The sequence below is a fragment of the Arvicanthis niloticus genome, chromosome 4 (genome assembly GCF_011762505.2).
Source record: "Arvicanthis niloticus isolate mArvNil1 chromosome 4, mArvNil1.pat.X, whole genome shotgun sequence".
NCBI classification, from domain to species: domain Eukaryota; kingdom Metazoa; phylum Chordata; class Mammalia; order Rodentia; family Muridae; genus Arvicanthis; species Arvicanthis niloticus.
The window spans coordinates 63,626,641-63,644,888 of NC_047661.1; the positions used below are offsets into that span (position 1 = coordinate 63,626,641).

Below are 18,248 nucleotides of genomic sequence, written 5' to 3' on the forward strand. Positions count from 1 at the left end.
GTTAAACAGGGGTTTATGAGCTTCCATGTAGGTGGAACTACAATTGGGAACTAAAATTGGGTCCTCTGCAAGAGCAGTGAGTGCTCTTAACAACTGAGCCATCTCTCTAGTCTGGATGTTCTTAGTTCTAGATACAGTTCAAGGGTACTGTTGGGTAAAAAGAAACTAGGCTTTAATTGATACCTAGTATAATTTTTGCTATAAGTACCACTTTGAAGTCAAGGAGGTTTTTCTGAAGTGTAATTCACTTTATCTTTTATCTTCATCTTTTCCTAACACATGTTTATGTGAAATGAGCAAGCTGCAGACTTCAGTGGGAATTAAAGAGGGTCGCTAGCCTGAGCTAGCATGAGAAAGACCGTACAGTGTGAGACGGCACTGATTACTGACCTTTCTTCCTCTACCTCCATAGGGCTGAGCTTGGAAGTGTTTTTACCATGCAGTCATATTTGGAGCTGAGATCCAGCTCAGCTTTGTGCAGGCTGAACGGCCTGCCAGCTAGGCCACATTCAGAGCATGGGAAACACAGTTCTGAACAACAAATTCTGTTATCACAAGAGCATCCCTTCCAGTCCTTGGGAGGCAGAGGAAAGCAGATCTCTGAGTTCAAAGCCAGCTTGGTCTACAGAGTGAATTCTAGAACAGCCAGGGCTGCATACAGAGAAATCCTATCTAAAAATAAACAAAACCCAAAAACTTTCCTTCTATAATTTTTCAAATTCTCAGGGTGTTGTTGTTGTTTTTGTTTTGTTTGCAGCTAACCATAAAGAAAAGTTCTTCCCACAGTTTTTCTAATGATAATTTTGGAAATTTATGATAAGTTAGCAAACAACTTATAGTTGCTTACTTAACTAGAACTTACAGTGAACTGGGGAACAAGGGAAAGGGAAGCGCATATCTGAAATACCATCTGAAGAGAGTAGCTTTCAGACTCTTATTCAGTCCCCTCAAAATGAGAAGCAGGCATTATTCACAGTGACAAGATGGAACACAAGTTCAGAAAAGCTCAAAGGGTCAGGGAGCAAATGAGGCATTGGGGTGGCTTCCCTCTGCCACACATGTGCTGCTCTTCTCACTGCTTGCTGTGTTGTTCCTTGTAAACAACAAGGAAAATCATACACTTTTATTTATGTGGTGTGGTAGGGGCAGAGTGAGCGTATGTGTGTGATGGTGCATGGTGATGTGAGGTCAGAGTCAGTTCTCACCTTCTGCCACTCGGGTCTAATTTAGGTCCTCACCCATCTCAGCCCCTGACCATCGTATCTTTAATCCATAAGGCCACTTGCTTCATTTGCACACTCAAAATTTTATCTTTCTTAAAACTATATATTACATTTGTTATCACTGTTATTGTTCTTAGCATTTTTGGGAAAGTCTTATGTAGCCCAGGTTATCCTTGAACTCACTACTGACCAGTAGTGGCCAAGACTGGTTTCCTTGCTCCAACTACTGAGTGCCTGGATTTACCGATGTGTATCACCATGCCTAACAATGGATTTCTCACTTACACTTGACCTGACACAATGTCTGCTCTTTTTCTCTTCTCTTTTCTTCACTAAAGCATTATTTTGTTTAGGAAACACCTCATAATAAAATAAATATAAATAAAATAAAGATAAATATATGATGATGATAGATAGATAGATAGATAGATAGATAGATAGATAGATATAGATTAGATAGACTGATAATTAGGAGGCTAAAGAGTCATTAATACTTAAATAGTCATTAATACTATTTATTTTATTATAAAATGGATTAGGGAAAATGAGGTTTAAATATTCTGTGAAACCCAAGCCTGAACCAGCAGCAGGAAACTGGCACACATGCCTGCTCTCCAAGGCTAACCTGAGACTCGACAGCCTCCTAAATTCTTCCTGTCTCTGCTTGAGCCCTATACATAACCTCCCTGGGAGCACAGTGATAAGGACTAATACATGGGAAGCATTAGACTGTCCCCAGGTGGAGAATCTCAGTCACCACCATTTTATTATCGTATAGTGGGAAACATCAGTGGTACTTCTGGCAAGCTTAATCTTATCAATCACACTTGTGTATAAATCACAACTATCATTACTTCCTCCTACACTTTAGGGCACACAGAACTCATTGGAAGAGCATTGACACAGGATGGAATCCCACTGGAGTCCAGGCCAACCTTAAATTCAGGGTCTTCCTGCCTCAGCCTCCCAACTGCTAAGCTTGTGGGCAGGCGCCACCACACCTGGTGTCACAGTGCCCCATTAACTCCTACTTCTTAGATGTAGATCAGAAAAGGAAAGCAGGCTTTCAGTGAAGAATCAGAAAGCTGGTCTAATTCCTGTTGCACAATGCATTGTGGCCTTGTACCCCTTAGACCTTGACTGTCTTCACACTGAGGGGCACTGATCACATCTACCTTGAGGATGACCACAGAGATAAGATGAGAACACACCACAGACTCACAACAGCAAAGCAGCAAAGAGCCCTCACAACACATTAGCTCTTCTTACTTGCAAGAAGACAAACCTTCAGGATTCCATGAAACTCCCGAATGGATTATAAATTCAAATCCATGAAACTGTAGGCTGCAGATACAGATCAACGGGAGGGTGTTCACCTGGCATGTGTGAAGCCTCATGCTTTGGTACCCCCAGTACCAAAGAAAAGCAAAACCACATGGAACTTCAAGTACACCTCATTAGATATATAAGTTCAGTCACCAGGAACTTAGCTTAGGAAAAGTCAGACATAAATTAAACTTGGAGCTACTGTTGGCCTCACAGAAATATATTTTTATACAGACGAGTCATAACTGGTGTGAAGGCACTGGACTGCACACCATGGTGGAGCCTTCACTGTCATCACTGTCCTACTTACCAGTCCATCGATTGGCGGCTTCTTTAGCTACTTTATTTGCTTGACCTAAAAAAAAAAAAAAAAAAAAAAAAAAAAAAAAGATGAAATAATATGAAGTTATTTATACATATAAAACTACCTCCAACCCTCTACGGATATGAACCAGTGTATTATAAGTTACACATATATTAGAAATTACCATGAAAAAGCTCAAAGAGTACTCTAACACTGCATCTTAAAAACCTGCTCAAATGCTCAAGAAAATTGAAGGTTATTCATAGTTACATTCAGTAAAGAACAGAAAGACAGTGTGAGCAGCTTTCCTTTTCTAAATCTCAATCACCACTATACTGACTTCTTTAAAGGACAGGCTTATTCTATATACTTTATTTGTCTGTCTATCTGTTTGCTTGTTTATGGGGGGTAGCACAGCACAGGTGTGGAGGTCAGAGGACTTCTTGCAAAGGTTTTCAGACTTGGTGGCAAACATTTTCATCCTCTAAGATACCTTGCCAGCCTCTAAAGTACAGGTTTAAATGAGATGTTTCTAGAACAACTTGCCATATCAGATGATAAAAACAATTTAGTGCTAAGAGTTTTATTGTATATATTCTTACACTATGATAAATCTGACTTTAAAAACTTTTAGAGACAAAACCAGGCATAGTGTTTCACACCTTTAACCCAACACTTAGAAAACAGAAGCAGGAGGATCTCTGAAAGTTCCCAACCAGACTGGTGTACAGAGTGCATTCTAAGAGACTGTCTCAAAAACAAAATAAACATTTTAGAGGCAAGAAAGTAAGCCCATAGGAGGAAATGTTGACTTTGCTTTATATGTTACATATATAATCTTAGCCAGGCACATGGCTGATACTTCATGCTAGAGGCAGAGACAGGAGGATCTCAGGTCTGAGACCAGCATAGACTACACATAAGAATTTCTCTCAAAAACAAAAAATTTAAAGTAATGAATACGTGTTTTGCTACTAAACGTATCTGTACAAATATCTTTCAAGTCACCTTAGATAGAACATAACAATGCCATGACCAAGCACGCATAAATATTACTTATGAGGACTTTTTTGTTTGTTGCTTGGTTTTTTGAGACAGGATTTCTCTGTGTAACAGCCCTTAATATCCTGGGACCCACTTTCTCACAAACATCTGTCTGCCTCTGCCTCCTGAGTACTGAAATTAAAGGCATGCACCACCGTGTCCCGCTGACATTTACTTTTTAAAATAATTTATTTTTATTTTATGTGTGCTGGTGTTTTGCCTGTATATATATCTGTGTGATGTTATCAGAGCTCCTGCAGCTGTAGTTACAGACAGTTGTGAGCTGCCACATGAGTTCTGAGAATTGAACCTAGGTCTCCTAGAAGAACTTAACTCTGAGCCATCTCTCCCAGCTCTGATGTTTATTTTTTTTTATTGAAAATAACATAAGTTATAAAAGACAGATTTTTACCTTATCAAATCAGTGGATTCTACAATCATCATCACTGTCTTAATTACAGAACATCTTATCAACAATAGGAAACCATGTACACAAAGCAGACAACATCCCCCATTCTCTAGGCCCTGTCAATCACCCATCTGCTTTCCATCTTATGGCATTCCCTGTGGTGATACTTCATGTGAAGGAAACATGTATTCTCTCGCATTTGGCTCTCTCCATACACCAGTGTTTTCAGGGTTCATCAATACCTATTGTTTTTATAGTAAAATGCATTTCACAATCTGCTTACCCATTTGTCTGCTGACAGACATTGGGCCATTTCCACTAATCTAAACAATACTTGCATTGAACATACTTGTAATTCTCTTGTAAGAAACAGAGTGGCTGACTTGCATGGTCTGTAGTATTTTAAGGAATGAATAATTTGAAATGGGGGTCTTTGTTTCTTTGAGACAGGGTCTTACCTTAAGTTCCTGGCTCACCTGGAACTCACTATATAGATCAGGCTAGCCTTAAACCTGCCAATCTTCCTGCCTCTGCTCCAAAGTGTCAGGATTCTAAGTGTGTGCCATCATACCCGACCTTTACTTTTTAAAGTAACTGTACCATTTTGCATTGGTAATCCTACAAGCTACACAAGGGTTCCAATTTCTCCACATCCTCACCAACATTTGTGATCTTAAAAACAAAACAAAAACAAAACTGTAGCCATCTGGGACTCAACAATGGTTAAGAGCACTGGCTGCCCTCTCAGAAGACCTGGGTTTATGGCAGCTCATAACCAATTATAACCCTAGTTCCAGGGAATCTGATACCCTTTTCTGGCCTCCATGGACTCTTCACTTACATGGTGTATCGACATACACACAGGCAGAGCACCCAGACACATTAAATTAAAAATAGGGGAAAATTTCAGATATGAACAGATATTTCACTATGGTTCTGATCTGCTACTGACCAATGCTGTGTTTTAATTGCCATTTGTTTATTTCTGTGAAAGAACATTTGTTTAATCTGTTGACCACTTAAGCTGGCATTTTGATGATTTTACTACTGAATTATGAGTTCTTTATATATTTTGGATATTGCCTATTTGTCAAATAGAACATTTTTTCTCATTATTTATCTTTCTACTATCTTGATATTTGAAAAAAGTTTTCAGTTTTAATAAAACTCAAGGATATTTTCTTTTGTTGTTTATATCATACTGGCTAATCCAAGGAGAGAAAAATACACACCTGTGTTTCCTTTTGAGTGAATTATAGCTTGAGCCCTTATATTTAGGTCTTTGGAGCACTCAGTTTTTGCTATAGTAAGCAGTAAGGTCCAGGTTTATTTATTGCACTTGTAGATTTAACTGTGCCCAACAGCATTAAAAGATTTCTTGGCAGATCTCGGGCGGCAGCTCTGCCCCCAATCTCACAGAACCCAGAGGAAGTGGGACTTCCAGGAGCTCTAACCCGGGCAGTATCTTAGATAAGGAGACAGCAATATCCGCCCCAAACAGGGAGTAACTGGGACACACTAGGACCCTGGAAGTCACTCCTGGCCCAGAGCACTGATTCCTTCTTGTTTGCGCCTGTGCACTGAGCAGATCTTGGGCCCCAGCTCTAACCCCAGTAGTAACACCCACCCCACACAGTTCTGATACAACCAAGATAATAGGAAAGACAGGCTCCAGTCAGAGACAGGGCAGGTAGCACTAAGGAGATCCAGATGGCGAAAGGCAAACACAAGAACATAAGCATCAGCAACCCAGGGTATTTGGCATCATTAGAACCTAGTGATCCCACACAAGAAAGTCCTGAATTCCCCATATCATTCGGAAAGCAAGATTCAGATTTAAAATCACTTCTAATGATGATAATAGAGGACTTTAAGAAGGACATATTTATGTCCTTATTTAACACTCTCAAAGAATTTGAGAACACAGGTAAACAGGTAGAAGCCTTAAAAGAGGAAACACAAAAATCCCTTAAAGAATTATAAGAGAACACACCAAACAGGTGAAGGAATTAAACAAAACCAGACAGGACATAAAAATGGAAGTAGAAACAATAAAGAAATCACAAAGGGAGACTACCCTGGAGATAGAAAACCTAGGAAAGAAATCAGGAGTCATAGATGCAAGCATCACCAACAGAATACAAGAGATAGAAGAGACAATCTCAGGTGCAGAAGATGCCATAGAAAATACTGACACAACTGTCAAATAAAATGCAAAATGCAAAAAGTTCTTAACACAAAACATGCAGGAAATCCAGGACACAAAGAGAAGACCAAACCTAAGGATAATAGGTATAGATGAGAGTGAAGATTCTCAACTTAAAGGGCCAGTAAATATCTTCAACAAAATTATAGAACAATTCCCTAAACTAAAGAACAAGATGCCCATAAACATACAAGAAGCCTACAGAACGCCAACTAAACTAGACCAGAACAGAAATACCTCCTGTCACATAATAATCAAAACACCAACTGCACAAAACAAAGAAAGAATATTAAATGCAGTAAGAGAAAAAGGCCAAGTAACATATAAAGGCAGACCTATCAGAATTATACCAGCCTTCTCACCAGAGACTATAAAAAGCTAGAAGATGCTGGACAGATGTCATACAGACCCTAACAGATCACAAATGCCAGCCCAGGCTACTATACCCAGCAAAACTCTCAATTACCATAGATGGAGAAAACAAGATATTCCACGACAAAACCAAATTTACACAATATCTTTCCACAAACCCAGCATTACAAAGGATAATAGCGGGAAAGCTCCAATACAAGGAGGGAAATTGTACCCCAGAAAGAGCAAGAAAGTAATCCTCTTCCAACAAATCCAAAAGAAGATAGCCACACAAAGATAATTCCACCTCTAATAACAAAAATAACAGGAAGCAACAATCACTGTTCCTTAATATCTTAACATCAATGGACTCAATTCCCCAATTAAAAGACCTAGGCTAATGGACTGGATACATAAACAGGACCCAGCATTTTGTTGCATACAGGAAACCCAACTCAGTAACAAAGACAGACTACCTTAGAGTAAAAGGCTGGAAAACAATTTTTCAAGCAAGTGATCCTAAGAAACAAGCTGGAGTAGCCATTCTAAAATCTCCAGCCCAAGAACACAAAGGGAGGGACTCATGGCTCCACCTGTATAGGTAGTTGAGGGTGGCCTTGCCAGGCATCAGTGGAAGTGGACAAAAGTTTGGATTCCCTAGTGTTGGGGAATTGCAAGAGCAGGGAGGCGGGAATGAAAGGATGGTGGGAGCACACCCTCATAGTAATTGGAGGGGGGGAATGGGGTAAGGGGTTAGGCATCAGTGGAAGTGGAGGGCCTAGGTGCCTGAAAGTTTGGATTCCCTGATGTTGGGAAATTTGAGAGCAGAAAGGCAAAAATGGGAGGATGGTGGGAGCACACCCTCATAGAAACTCCCAGAATTATATGGGTTAGACATGATAGAGGCAGGTCAACAGAAGACTAGATTCCAGAATTCAAACAAAAAATTATCTTGATATTAAGATTTGTTTTGAGAATTGTATATTGCAGACACAGCCTTGTTGTATCTACTCATCAAGCAAGCTGAGCAGACCTGCTCAAACCTCTGATGTCCTGGAATTTCAGCCGGATGCAGTAAAGACACAGTGCCAGAGGCTTATCAATTTACTCTTCCTCCTCCCCCTCTTCTAATATCTCAACACCCATAATCAGCTTGAAGAAGTTAATGAAGAGTCGGCGCCCCTATTCCCTGGGCTTGGGGACTGAGGTGGTTAATATTGGGCTGTCTTTCTAGGGAAAAGTAGTGGTTTTGGTGAAACAGGGAGGATTAGCTAGGATTTATTGCATAGCCATAATTGTTATTAAGATAAAGTTATAACTTCTTAAATGGTACAAAATTTACTTTGATTTCAAATTTAAGGTTTTCATTGGTATGAGCTTCTTATTGATATAAAAGTGAGACTAATATTGTTACTCTCATAGGCATTGTACCTATATAACACACTTAGGAATACAAGGCTTAGACCCAGTCCTTCTTTAACTTTTCTAACTGATTTGAGATGGTTAGCCTGTGAGTTAAGGGCCTAAAGCAAATTCATGGCTCTGAGTTTATTGTTAGGGTGTTTTCTATATTTTATTTAGAAATAGCTGAGAGGAGTTAACAGACAACAGTCCAGATTGCCTTACATGGATAGTTGGTTTTCAAAATGTCAGAAATCCACAGAATTGACGTTACAAACATTTTGGTATTAACGTTCATTTTAGAGACCTGTCTGCTCCTGACAGCTTCCTGTCTTGGATTCTAGGAAGAAATTGAGCATCTTTGGAGTTATTCCAATTGTGGTGAGTCAGCCACTAGGCAAGAATTGCCTCTTTTCATCTACAGACAAATTACTGTCCAGAAAAGGACACACTTTCGCAATAGTCGACTGATTATATCTGCCAAGACAGAGTAATCAGCCCTTAATAATTCTGCATCACTTGGTCTGTCACATGATCCTGGGCCAGAAGATCAGATGCTCCAACGTTTTGTAGTATAGGGACTGTCCAGGTGTTCAGCAGTCTCTATAAATTGGCTAAGTTTTAGAAGCTATGCTTTGTGCTTCCCATAATTTCAGTTAACTCAGTCATTCTGGATATCTGATGGGGTTGAAGACGTATAGTCTCATAGCCAATCCCAGCTATTTACTTTGAGAGAAAAGATTTGAGAGGATGGTTTTCAGCTGACATTCATTCTAAAGCCAAGAAAAAAGCCAGGTTCAGAACTAAGTCTCTTAGGAGATATGACAGAAGTTCTGGTTAGTCAACAAAATGATGGACTGGGTATTAGGTCTATCTTGTACCTTACTGACACAAATTGGTATAGTTATGCTCTAATTGTATTTTGAGAGAAAAGTTTTATTTTAACAGGAAGAGTGATATGTAGGAGGAGCTAAGGTGGGAGGCGTAAGGAGAGGAAGAGGAGTAAGGAGAGGAAGAAGAGGAGTAAGAAGAGGAGAGAAGGAGCCAGGTGATGAGAGACAGAGAGGGAGGAGGGGGTGGGAAACATGGAGGCAGATGTTCATGTGTCTCCGCCAGTCAAAGATAGTTGATATATCTAGGTTGGGTATTGGGTTACACTTCTGATTGTATGGGCATCTTGTTACTGAGCATTACCAAACATATAAAGCCTTTGATTAGCATTTTAAACATTGTATAAAAGCTAAAAGGAGAGGGAGGATAGAATAGGCGTTCTCTAGGGAGGGGAAATGGGGAAAGGGGATGGCATTTGAAATATAAATAAAATATCCAATAAAAAATAAAAAAAATAAAAAAATTTAAAAAAAGATTTCTTTTTCAGCTGAGTGATCTGAGAATCCATAATCCTGATTACAATCAACCATGTTGACTTCTGGACTCTCAGTTCCATTTCACTAACTGATGTCTCTCCTGACCCGACATAATACCACCTCAACTGCTGGATATTTGTATTAAATTTGGAATTAAATAATTAGTCTTCAATGTTTAAATAATATATTCTTTTTTATTTGGGGTCACTTCTATTTCTTTCTTTTGCTTCAACAATGTTTCATGACTTTCAGACACAGCTTCTGATTCATAAGTCAGTTGATCTGTACTGACACAATGCAAAATAACAAATTTTTGTTTCTTAACTTCAGTTTCAATTTGTTCATTGTTAGCATACAGAGATACAAATAAACTTGAGCATGGTAATGAAATACTAGCATCTGAGGTGGCTAAGGCAGGAGGATCAATAATTCAAGGTCAGCCTGGACTACACAGTAAAACCCTATACCCCAAACAATCAAACAAAGAAAACACATATGGTTGTTAAAGTATTGACATTTTGGTAATGTGAACCTCTGTCATTATTAGTCATAATAGTTTCAGGGATGTTTACTTCTGTGTATATAAATATTGTTGAAAATTCTTGTGGGTGCATTTATTTCCACATATATAAATATGCTGAAGATTGCCTATATAGATACAAAAATATGTAATGTAAAAGCAACTGGCTTTACTTCTTTCTCTTCAAACAGAGTATTTTATTACTTCTTCTTTTGACTGACTGCCCTGGCTAGAATGTCTAGTACAGGCAGAACTCATAATGAGGGGGGACCCCAAAGGACAGCCTCTGCTTAGGGTGAGGAACTTCATGTCCAGTCCCAGTTTACTGAATACTGTTAATTACATAAGACTATTAAAATTTACAAGCATGCCTTTTAGCTGGGTGTGGTAGTATCCACCTTTAATCCAGCACCCAAGGAGCAGAGACAGGGGTTGGGGGAATAACTGTCAATTAAGAGGCCAGTCTGGTCTACATAATGAATTCTAGACTAGCCAAAGCTACACTGTGAGACTCTGCCTCAGATGAAATCAAAAACAAAACCAGAAGAATTATTTTTTATTTTTTAGACAAAGACTTGGTTGCCCTCCTCCCACCAAGTTTTATTTTATAAATATGTTGCTACTGCATTGTGTGTGTGTGTGTGTGTGTGTGTGTGTGTGTGTGTGTGTGTGTGTGTGTGTGTGTGTTGGCTGTGCTGTCTCACAGGCACAACAAACCCTGCATCCTCAAGATAAATGACACTCCGTCAGGGTGAGTAATCCTCCTGTGCTGCTGGACTTGGCTGACAAGAATTTTGTTGAGATTTTAACTCATAAGTACTATGAACTTAAATTTTCCTTTCTTGTTATCTCTTTGTCTTGATGTGATAGCAGAATGATGCTAGCTCCAAGTGTTAACCTAGAAAGTTCTCTATTTCTGAGCTTCAAAGAATTATTTAAACATTCAATAGAATTCTATCACTGAACACTGCCTGAATCTGTACATGCCTGCATAATTCAGTGTTAAATCCGCATCCTTATGTTCTAGTGCATTTGACTTCAGCGAAGAGGTGCTTGGGATTAACCCCAGGGCCACGTGCACAAGGAGCAGGTGAGCCATGAAGCAGATTACACCATCCTCATTTAACTCCTTGCTCAAAGTATTATTCAGTATTCAAATACTAGAGCTTTCAGCTATTATTGTTGATTTATCCATCTGTCCCTTTACTTCTTTAGGCTTTTGTCCCATGTATTTCATAATTTGTGTTTTATCTGCATATATTAATTACTTTTCTGTTGCTATGATAAACACCATGACCAAGGACACCCTATGAAGAAAAGAATTTATTCTAGCTTAGAGTTCCATTATGGTCAGGAGTCATGGCAGCAAGCAGCAGGCATGGAGGAGCAACAGGGAGCTGAGAACTTACATCTTCAGATATAAACAGTAGGCAAAGATCAAACAGAATGGATAAAAAGCTTCACATTTCCCAAACCTGCCCTCGGGGCAAACTTCCTCCAGCTAGGCTGCAGCAACTAACTCTTCCCAAACAGTGGCATCAACTGGGAACCAGCATTCAAACACAGGAGCTTGTCTAGGACATTTGTCTCTAAAACCATCAAATATACATACACTTCATGTTGTGATCCATCATCATCATCATAAGATGCGCTTTCCACACTAGCAATAACTCACCGTAAAATCTATTTTCTTTGCTCTTAGTTTAGTTGCTATGACCCCTTTCAATTACTGTTTAAGTCTTCCTCCAGCCTTTTACTTTCAACATATTTTTGTCTTTAAATAAGAGTCTCTTCTAGGTGGTATATAATTAGTTGACTTATTTCCTTCCATTTGGTGTTCCCAGCCTTTTCACTAGAAAACAAGCCATTTTCACTTAGTATAATTAGATACTATTTACATGACATTCTGTCATTCCCCGTGTATGAAGGTTTAAATAAGAAATGTCCCTCATATTCTTTCAGATTTGAAAACCCGGTCTCCAGTTGGTGGCACTGCTTGAGGATATCACAAAACCTTTAGAAGACAGAGCTTTGCTGGAGGAAGCACACCACTGGGGTGGGCTTTGGAGTTTAGATCTGCACCCCGCTTCAGTTTGATGCTTTGTTTTCTGTGTGTAGTTGCAAATGTGCTTGGCCAGCTCCCTGTTCCACGCCTCACTCACCACTATGGACTCACCCTTCAGAACCACAAGCCAAAGGAAACCCTTTCATTCATAAGTTATGTTTGGTCGTGATGTTTATCATAGCAACAGAAAGAAACTAATGGACTATGTCAGATGTCCCTTTTGTCCTTCAATTTTTTCAAAACTAATGTTTGTATTAAGTGGAATTTTTTAAAGTTTTTCTGTCTGTCTCCCTTTCTTCCTCAAATTTCTACACTCTAAAATAATGAAAAAACAAAACACCAACACACAAAACTAAAAATAAAACTCAGGGTAACTGAGTAGTGGCACATACCTTTAATCCCAGCACTCAGGAGGCAGAAGCAGGAAAATCTCTGAGTTCAAGACCAGCCCAGTCTACAGAGTAAGTTCCAGGCAGCCAGGGCTACACAGGAAAACTCTGTCTTGGAAAATAAATAAATAAAAAGGAAAAAAAAGAAACTCATAGTTTTTGCTTGCCAGAAAATACTCTACAAAAGAAATTTAACCCCTAGTGTCCCCTGCTGGATTTTTGTACCATGTCCTTTAGGGGTGGTTTTGTTACCTTTTGGTATTTTGGCACTATCCTAAGGATTACCAGATTTATCTTTTGGTGATTATCATACGGATTGGCACTAATGTCTGACTTTATAGCATTCTAGTTTAGATAAATAACACCTTTATCTCCATCCCAAGACTTCCTGCTGGGTGACACTTTCATCATCCATGTGGCTATAGCAGTGGACTGTGCTTTATACACCATGTGGTTATTTATAGACATGACTGCTTTACACAGCTGTTTCCTAAATCAGATTAACAGGTAAATATATCAGATATATGTAAATTGTCTATTTACTTAACTAGTAGCCTTCACTGGTGATTTACTTCTTCATATTGGCCAACTTAGATGGCAATGTTACTTTACTTACATCTGAAGAACTCCCTTCATACTTCTGAAGGGTTCGTCTATAACAAGCTAGTAGCTGTTCACTAAGATTATCTAACTTTGCCTGTTAGTGCTGAAGGAACTATTTCTGGAAATACAATCCCTGATTGACAGCTTCCTTCAGTATTCTGAATGCATCCTCCTCCCAACGCTTCTGGCCTCTGTGTTTTCTAAGTAGAAATAAGTGGCTAATCTCAGTGAAAATCCCTGATTGCAATGATTTGGTTTTTTCTTGCTACTTTCAAAATTACCCCTTAATTAGAACAATTTGATCATGGTGTCCTGCAGGTCTTGAAATCTGAAAATGTTTTCTCATTATTGGTTCTTCCTCTCCCTAAGATCAGAACATTTCTACTATGCCATCTTTCATTCTGTTGACTCTTTCTAGTCAGCTCAAACCACACTGCACGCAGTCTGACCTCATCTCAGTTGCTGCAGTTCTAAACTGCAGAGTTTCTCCTCGGTTCTTCTCATATGGTTTCTACTTCTTTACTAATACTACGCGCTTTGTGAGTTGTTTAGGCCTTCTTTTATCTTTATAAACAGGTCTCTTTTGGTGACTATGTTTACAACAGCTTGCTAAACTTGTCTGCTGAACTTAACATTGCTTCCTCAGAGCAGCCTCTATATTGTAGATTGGGAGGTACATTTTCTTCTTTCTTTGCATGTCCTGTAATATTTAATACAAAACTGAGCATTTAAAAATATACCATGGCAGCCAGGCAGCAGTGGTACACACCCATATACCATGGCAGCCAGGTAGAGACAGCACACACCCAGCGTTCAGGAAACAAAGCAGGATTTAAGTTGCCCAGGTTGGCCTTGAACTTTTGATCTTTATGTCTCAACCTCCCAGACAGTTTGGGATTGTAGGCATGTGCCACAATACCTGGCTTACTTTCAAGTATTTTTGTGGAAATTTAGTTTCTACATCTAGTTTAAATAGTCTTTTCAAATAATGAGTAAGGTGGCTGAAATAGTATTTTTTTTTTTTTAAATAAAACTGTTGCTTTGACTTCTCACTTTCCTGGTTACTTGTGAGTGATATCAATGATCCTACCAGAAGGATGAATTGCAAATATTTCCTGCAGACATTATTTAAAAAGAAATTACTATTAGCCACGTCTACATGAACTATTATCAGGAAATCTTGTCCCACATGAATGGAGGACAGCTTGGATAAGCCTGATTGTTGTAATGTGGGTGTCTGAGCTATGCTGTTAAGAGCTAAATCCTATTACAATCAACTTCTAAACCACATAATCCTTTAATCCAGTTCTTTCTGACTAACTTGATAGCTGAAATCCTATGAAAATCTTCATTATAAAAAAGCACATTAACATTTGGGGTTAGAAGTTAGAGCCTAGTAAAGTCATTTAAATTTAATGATGAGATTTTTGACATCTGCTACTAACAATTTTAAAGTTCTGAGATGTGTAGAAATTGTAGTTTTCACTAAAAAAAATTCATGAATAATTTACGGTATATATTGCATGCTGTAGGAGGCTGGGCAATAGAGTACAATCTGTTTCATAAAAATTTTAAATCAATTGTTTATTTTTATAGATATTTTCATGGTCCACCAAGCACTGCACTCCTTTCTGAGTTCAGTTATATATATGTGAAGCTAAAATGTCCTCAGCCCATGGTCACCAGTTTAATACCTAACTTTTCTCTTTGCTATCTTCAAATACACTAATCTGATCTTTGGCAAAAGCAATCAGCTATTAATCCAATCCAGTGTAACTGTCATGTAAGAGACAATTTTCCTGTCAGGAAATGTGACCACTGTAATGTTCTACCCTGCTGGCTCTGCCTCTGGGTCATTACTCTGTCCTGTCTGACACCTTATTCAGTTCATTCTGCATCACTTTCCTAGCCTGCACAACCGGTGACATTAGCCTGCATTCTAAGCGAGCATTGTTTGCTAGGTGATTTTAGATTTTTATAAGTACTCCAAAGCTTATTTTGGGACATGCTAAGTTACTGAGCAATAGTTAGCTGTTTTCAATCTTGAGTCTCATGGTATATAAGTGATGTTTAGAAGTGATGCCGGGCGGTGGTGGCGCACGCCTTTAATCCCAGCACTTGGGAGGAGGAGGAGGAGGAAGAGGAGGAGGAGGAAGAAAAAGAAGGAGGAGGAGGAGGAGGAAGAGGAGGAAGAAGAAGAAGAAGAAGAAGAAGAAGGGGAGGAGGAGGAGGAGGAGGAGGAGGAGGAGGAGGAGGAGGAGGAGGAGGAGGAGGAGGTGGTGGTGGTGGTGGTGGTGGTGGTGGTGGTGGTGGTGGTGGTGATGCTGGCAAGGGTCACCTGTCCAAGGACAATACCTGGTGCAATACCATGAGCATCACAAAGTGGTAAATCTTAAATCCTCACTAAGAAGGGTGAATACTAACACTTATGGCTTCTAAATAGAAAGAGGAATGGAACACAAAGTAAAGAAGTGCTGCTCCCAGGGAAGTGGTGACAACCGCTGCACAGCAGCTGGCTGGTACTGGTCTTTAGATTTTTGTTTTTGTTTTTCAAGGCAGGGTTGATTTGCGTAACCCTGGCTATCCTGGCACTATCTCTGTAGACCTGGCTGGCCTTGAATTCAGAGATCCCCCTGCCTCGGCCTCCTGAGAGACAAAGATTTTCATAGAAATGGAAGTAGAACTCTTTGAGACAGCCATTCTCAACAAATTCAGTGTTTGGAGAGACATGTGTGCTCACAGCTTTTTTATCATCATCAGGAAGAACAAGGTGCTTAGCTAAATCAGGCTCGATAAAATTAGCTATTTCAACTGAAAGTTGTAATATCAGAGGAACCTCAGTGAACACAGATGCTGGCAGCAGCAGGAGACCAAAGAGGAGGTGGCTACCAGGAAGCTAGGCCCACTAACCTTCCACTCTCAAAAGGGAAAGGTCACCTGCTCAAGATACAGCTGTGTGGAATGCCTAAAATCTTGAAGAACTTCACAGAACTGTTTCTTCCCCAGGCTCAACGCCCTAGGTGACTTGTTTTCAGGGTGGGCAAGACTGTGTCTTCCAGCAGTTCCTGAATTCACCTGCCCTGACTCAGCCTAACCCCTCTGTGATCAATTCAAATTCTCATGTTTTTCCAGGAAGCAAATCTGGTCCTCAGACCCTCTGACTGGTCTGCTCCTTTCTGCCTGCAGTGTCAGGTGGCCGAGCCACTTCTTTAGGGCAGCGCTTGCTGGCTTAGCTGGCTATCTCTTCTTGTTTACACTTTGCACTTCTTAGCCCTCCTCAAGGAAGATCCTTTGTTCTGTGGTCTCTAATGTATGGTCATAGGTGTTTCCTTGGGCAGGTGGCCCTGACTGTGCTGTAATTCCAGCATTCTGGAGCCTGAGGCAAGGGAACACACACACACACACACACACACACACACACACACACACACACACACTCCAGCTAGGCCACCTTAATTATAATCCAACTCTGCTCAGGCTACTTCTAATGTACCAAGTACTCTCAGTTTTCTCAAAGTCTCAGTCACGGATTATGTCTGAGTTTTAAAAAGATATACTTGGTAAAGTTTGCCCTAAACAAAAGTAAGTTAAATAGAAGAATATGGGAAAAGTTATATATATTTTCCTAAACAGTTTAATGTTATATTTTTATAATGATTTTAAAAATTCTGTAAGTGTTATAATTTTATATTCTATAAATACATAAATAATACCAAGCTTTGAGGGTTCTAGCTTAAAATTGAAGAAGGACAGGCAAGATGGCTCAATGTGTCAAAGGAGCTTGCTACCAAGCTTGATGACTTGAGTCAGACTCCTGGGATCTATATGGTGAAAAGAGAGAACCAACAGCTATAAGTTGTCCTCTGACTGCCACAGTTAGGAAAAAAGTCACTGGTGTATTCAAAAGGCAACCTTACAACTTGGCAAGCTCTTGTATTTATATATCCTTTTCTTAGATGGTAACAGTAGATTTCCTCAATAGACTGGAAGTGCCTAAAAGCACCCTGTTCCTTCTCTGACCTCTCAGTTTCCTGACTGTCTTACGCCTGTACTGTCCTTACCCCACTTACTTTCCTTACTTCTGAAATGATTTCAGTGGCAAAGTTGTGACCACTCAAGGCTGAACTGAGTCTCTCAAGTAGAAATCATGAGTAAGGCAGTGTCTTTCTGTTAAGGCTACAGACAGCTGAGCGCACAGCACTGAAGCAAGCTTAGGAAGGAACCTATCTTCTCACACGAGAGAAGGATAGATTCCAGGCAACTAGAGATGCAAAATCCCGTTACCAAATTAAAGATGCTCAAGTTATGATATAAACTTACGTATCTCTTCCACAACCTGTGGGTCACATTCTCTGTATTTTTCCACTTCTGCCTTAAGTTGTTCCCTTTGGTCTCGAAATGAAGACAGTTCTTTTGCAAGCATGGCTCGTTCTTCCTGGATGTAAAGGATTTCATGTACAGTTAGGACGAAAAAAAATCTTATGTGTAATGAAGTAATAAATTTCAAAAATACATGTTTTTGACATGCTATATTTATATACTCAGTTCTCGTTGTCCATGGGTTCTGCATCTGAAGATCCAATTATCCACAGATCAAAACTACTTAAAAACAAAACAAGGCAAAAAAAACCCCACGGGTACTAAACATGTACAGAAGTTTCTCTCAATGTACTAAACATGTACAAAGTTCACACTCTTGAATGATACAGCATAACAAATGTTTACAGAGCATTTCTGTTGTAGTAAGAATTATAAGTAATCTAGAGATTATTTAAAAGATACGATGATTATATAAGCTATATGCAACTGTTATGCCATCTTATAGATATATTACATTTATATCTAAATATTCATTTGACATAAATATATTATACAGAGTCATATATAATTGACATTTTAATTTATGCATTATTTGCATGGATGTTAGAGAACAACTTGCAAGAGCCAGGTCTCTCTTTCCATCCTGAGGTCCTAGGGATTGAACTCAGGATGTCAGGTTTGGCAGCAAGAGCCTTTACCTGGTGAGCCCTCACTGGCCCA

The 18,248-nt window shown here is 39.4% G+C and overlaps 1 protein-coding gene across 2 annotated transcripts in view; it reads right to left on the reverse strand.

The window, feature by feature from the left end:
• Positions 1-18,248, reverse strand: part of Mnd1 (meiotic nuclear divisions 1) — a 77,137-nt gene that overhangs the window by 11,072 nt on the left and 47,817 nt on the right. For both annotated transcript variants that reach the window (XM_034500868.2, XM_034500867.2), the window contains exons 6-7: positions 17,529-17,643; positions 2,860-2,904 (exon numbers count right to left, since the gene is read on the reverse strand). In XM_034500868.2, the coding sequence (XP_034356759.2) occupies positions 2,860-2,904; positions 17,529-17,643 (160 nt within the window). The remainder of the gene's footprint in view (positions 1-2,859; positions 2,905-17,528; positions 17,644-18,248) is intronic.